General features: G+C 39.9%; 1 protein-coding gene across 1 annotated transcript; it reads right to left on the bottom strand.

Moving 5' to 3' along the window:
* Positions 1-348: 348 nt before the first annotated feature.
* LOC106458025 (neurogenin-1-like) lies at positions 349-1179 on the bottom strand. Its single transcript, XM_013917477.1, has one exon. It carries the CDS (start codon positions 1177-1179, stop codon positions 349-351), a length of 831 nt encoding a protein of 276 aa, XP_013772931.1.
* Positions 1180-1384: the final 205 nt, after the last annotated feature.

The raw sequence follows: 1384 nt of genomic DNA, 5'->3' as shown, positions 1-1384 counted from the left end.
CACCTTCTGTAAAATGTGTTGACGTGCCTATGGTTCCAGACATTTCGGACACCCTGTAATATAGAATTAATTTAGTAGTCGTGGCCTTAAAACACCAGTCTGTTGTAAGTATGGAACAGTCACAAACTGAATTGTTCAAATAAGTTATGTACAAGTAATCGAATTTAATCCAACAATTTACATTAGACGATACACACGTCACGTGAAAGACAGGGATGAAGGTTCTTGAAATGGTTTAAGTATCACAAAAATAAATAACTTTTTCCCATAAAATTGGTTAACTGCACAATATATGATTAGTACTGGAATGGTTTTGTATTAACTGAATGAAGTTCATCTGAACGAGTATTACAAACTTTCATAAGTACATGAACTTTCCGAGCTCGAGCTACAGGAATCTAACATCTCCATGGCACTAGACGACATGAAGGAGGAAACACTACAGTTAGCTAAAGGGGGAATCCAACCAGGTAATGAAACAGGAGGGCCATAAAAGCTGGTCAAAGTTGACATTTGCGGGGTAGGCAAGCCGTAACCAAAAGAACATGAGGCTTTCTGCGTTTCTACGCTCGGAGCTGAATTGTCCACTACGTCCGAGGTGGAAGCTGGCCAGTTCGATGTGTCCGAGAACCCGTCATGACATTCTCTGTTGTCTAACATTTTTACTGTTTCTGAAAGTACCCAAATATAGTTGTGAGCGAAACGGAGGGTTTCTATCTTGGTAAGTTTCGTGTCATCGGGAAAAGTCGGGAGCACCCGCCGCAGTCTGTCCAACGCACTATTTAAGTTGTGCATGCGGTTTCTCTCCCGATCATTTGCCTTCACTCGTCGCGTTTTTTTAAGCGTTTTGATACGCTCGGGACTCCGCGTACGTGCTCTACTCTTACTGTAACGCTTTCTCTGGATTGTTGTTTTTGTAGCAGATTTTTGAGGTTTTTCATTTTTAGCATCATCGCCAAGACTGTTGTTTTTCTGCTTATGCATCTTTCTTCCAATTTTTGCTACATTTTTCTTGTTCATATCCGATTCCCGTTTTTCTGAGTCACCATCTGTATCATCCCTTTGAGCACCAGTTCCTGGATCAAAGTCCCATTTGTGAGTTTCAGTCATTTGTCGGTTTGAGTCTACTGTACTTGAGAACACACCGGAGTTTCCCGGCGGTGTTAAGGCTGAGAACATGGATTCGACAAGGATAAAGTTAACAGGTTAAAATGTGGGAGTTGCTATAAATCTTATTGAACTCTTATTTGCAGGATCACAACTGTCATGTTCTAAAGCTATGTAAGCCTGAAAGAGAAAAAAAAAAGGAGACAGTTATAAATAGTACTTTCAAAATATGTATACACGAAAACATCACATTGTATAGTATTTATAAATGTGTAAT

Source organism: Limulus polyphemus, unplaced genomic scaffold (assembly GCF_000517525.1).
Source record: "Limulus polyphemus unplaced genomic scaffold, Limulus_polyphemus-2.1.2 Scaffold20, whole genome shotgun sequence".
Lineage (NCBI taxonomy): Eukaryota > Metazoa > Arthropoda > Merostomata > Xiphosura > Limulidae > Limulus > Limulus polyphemus.
This window is presented reverse-complemented; position numbering and strand designations above follow the sequence as displayed.